General features: G+C 34.7%; 1 protein-coding gene across 1 annotated transcript; it reads right to left on the bottom strand.

Annotated features, from left to right (window-relative positions):
• Positions 1–309: 309 nt before the first annotated feature.
• Positions 310–1632, bottom strand: LOC149530818 (uncharacterized). The gene has a single exon (XM_089808253.1). The coding sequence runs from the start codon at positions 1630–1632 to the stop codon at positions 310–312; it is 1323 nt and encodes a 440-aa protein (XP_089664379.1).
• Between the last annotated feature and the right edge of the window lie 1640 nt (positions 1633–3272).

Genomic DNA, 3272 nt, shown 5'->3' with positions numbered 1-3272 from the left:
TTTATTAAACAATCAAGATTTCAATTTTTTAAAATCATAACAATTTTTTTTTTCACTTACGCTATCATTGAATGATGGTTGATGCTAATAGCTTATTAATTTTCCTTACATCTGAGATTAATTAATACAGGTATTCAGATTATTTTTGGGTTAATCCTTCAATTTGAATTCCTGGAGGCTCTCATGAAAGTCATCTGGACATATGAATCTGTTCGACATATTTAATATTTTTATCACGAAATTACAAGGGGAGTCCTATCGTCTTTTACTTCTTGTGATTCAAGACATTCATTTCTTTCCCATTGGCGATCAATTTGACCAGATATGTATAAGGCCTCCTGTAGTGCCTGTATAAATTTCATTCCTTTCTGCTTCATAGAACAATGTACTTACATCTTCCAGAGCCTCTTCAACAGTGCTCTGTATCAGTGATGCATTAGGCCGATTTCTACAGCTTATACCCACATCAGGATCATTGCCACCAATCTTAGCATAGCAAATTCCAGTCAAGATGTTGACAATGCTTATTGAGCAATTTGTTCTATCATGAGCTTCAAGGGGTTTATGAACTTTGTTGTAAGCAAGGACTAGCTCTTCATTATTTGTCAAGTAAACGATACTCGTGTCAAAACCAGCAAGCTGTACCAAGTGGTTTCTGTAAGATGCAACTAGCTCTGCTTGCAAATTCCATACAAAAACATTCCCACTGTAAAATGTCAAGAATAGTCGTTTAGCATGTAAGAAAATAAGTGCTGAAGGGTTCTCTAACTCTTGTCTGCTCAAATCAATTATCTTTTCACTCTGAACATCAATCATTTGCAGACATTCATTCTCTTGTCTTAGGAGTATCTTTTCATGGAAAAGCTCAACAAAATCTACCTTTTTGTTGGGTGCTAATGCATGACGAAAAGATTTCAGAACCTTGCCATCAGCCATAGATAATATCTTCAGAGGAAGATATCTTCCACAAGGAGATATTTTCAATATCAAGAGCATTATACCAGAAGTGACCTTTATGGCTTCAATTTCTTTGTCAGATATGGAGCACAAGAGTGTATAGTTCTTCAAATCAAACAACTTGTAAATATTATCTTGGGCTGAAAAAGTAAGAGCTTTACCATTAACATCATCAAACAGTACGAAACTAGGCAAAGTTACATTCTCACTTTCAAACAAATCGATGCCAGCATCTGGTTGAGCTCTTCTAATGTACTCAATTTGGGTTGTTCTGCACTTTATTGAGATTCCATTAGAACCACTAATTGATACTGTAATGAGAGAATCATTTTCCCTGTTGTAGTACAACCTTCGAATTTTGTCATGTGGATCTAAATTCAAGTAGCAAAGCATTTTATTCGTGTTTCTATCAATTGCAGCACAAACACCTGATTGTGCTAAAGCAAATATAATACCCTGAGCTGAAACTATTTCTTCAATCTTCATGAAACCGTTTCTAAAATCTTCCGGCAACATTATGGGAGAAAAAGCATCAAACTCTTCCTGCAACTGAAAATTGTGGAACTTGATCTGAGATTGAGCATTTCTTAAGGCAAATCTGTTACCAATTTCACGACTCGAAAGTTTTTGGGCAATGTTGTTAACCTCTGCTCTACGCTTCCTTTTCTCTGCCATTGTCCTATAAAAAATGACGGTAATTCGAGGATTAATGCTGCTGCTAATCCAAGATTCTATACAAAAAAAAAATTTAATCGCCAGTCAGAAAGAAATCTATTTCGAATATAAATTTATCAAAAATGTGTTTTCAATTCTTATACATTTCTTTGATGTATTTAATGGAATTCGAGTACTAGTTGGCGACCCTACGTTTCGAAACAGCTTTTCAAAAGATAAGTAGGAGATGATTTCCACAGCTAGTCAAATTGTGATGTGAATATCAGGATTTAACTGTGTGATTTTGAGTCAAACTCGATGACCCATGTTTCATGAGTAGTGATTCAACATGAATCCATCTCTCATGAGAATAAATGGAACACTTAGCACTCATTGGATCTAGGTGATGCTCACAGGGGTGAAGCACCGGGACTTCCCGGGAGGTCACCCATCCCAGTACTACTCCAGCCTGAGCGCGCTTAACTACGAAGTTTCCTCCACAGTTAAGCGCTTAACTGTGGAGGAAACTTCGTAGTTAAGCGCGCTCAGGCTGGAGTAGTACTGGGATGGGTGACCTCCCGGGAAGTCCCGGTGCTTCACCCCTGTGAGCATCACCTAGATCCAATGAGTGCTAAGTGTTCCATTTATTCTCATGAGAGATGGATTCATGTTGAATCACTACTCATGAAACATGGGTCATCGAGTTTGACTCAAAATCACACAGTTAAATCCTGATATTCACATCACAGCTTTTCAAAAGTCATGCTTAGTGAGAGCAGGGACTAATAACAAATAGAAGTATTGGGAATCATTGCCCAAAAAATTTGTGTTTTTCCTTAAATTTAAATGTATAAACATATCTATTTTCCATCAACGGTTTGTATAAAATCTAATTCTTGTCAATAGTGAAATTAATATATGAATTTTGTATTAACTCATTTTAAATTATAGTATTGTTTCATATAATATGAAAGTATTCAATTTTTTTAAAAAAAATATGGTTAGAGAATTAGGTATTCTCCTATGAATGCCAAGTATAGTATAATAAGAAGTTATGGACTAAACATTTGGTCTTAGCAATGAAACACTACATTAGTTTGGACGTAACTTGGATTAAAATTTTCTTTGTACATTGAATAAATTGAAAGAACTTTTAAAGAGATTGAACCTCTAAATGAAGCTCTCATATTTAAGGTGGAATCTATTTTCTCTTGATTATAAGATATATAAATAAATCAACATCAAAAATAATATTGAGACGTTAAATCTCACATGGCTTGACTACACAAAGGAGACTCCAACACTAGGTTTTTTCACCTTAAGGCCTCACATTTAATAAAAATAAAAATAATGATCTAGGAAGTAAAGGTGGACAATAGAAACATTATCTTCAATATTGTTTATCAACTACTTTAGAAATCTCTACCAGAATATTGTTAGAAACCTTTGGCAACCCATAGTGTCCTCGTAAAATAAAAGAATTGGTGGCTTGTTAGAGGAAACGAGATTATCACTAGTTAAAATCTCATTAAAAGAGAGATCTTGGGCCCTTATGCCTATTTCATATGCTCCGAAGTTAGTTAAATGCAAAACCACTTATCTTTTTGAATGTGAAGAAGGATCCTCTAGATATATCACATGATGTTAGTTTTTACTTTTTT

Source organism: Cupressus sempervirens, chromosome 11, assembly GCF_028749045.1.
Source record: "Cupressus sempervirens isolate cs-2001-9-10 chromosome 11, ASM2874904v1, whole genome shotgun sequence".
Taxonomy (NCBI): Eukaryota; Viridiplantae; Streptophyta; class Pinopsida; order Cupressales; family Cupressaceae; genus Cupressus; species Cupressus sempervirens.
Note: the sequence above shows the minus strand (reverse complement) of the source record. Positions and strands in the feature narration are given on the sequence as shown.

Coding starts and splice junctions, on each gene's coding strand:
- LOC149530818 (XM_089808253.1), bottom strand. CDS start 1,632: ATGGCAGAGAAAAGGAAGCGTAGAGCAGAGGTTAACAACATTGCCCAA.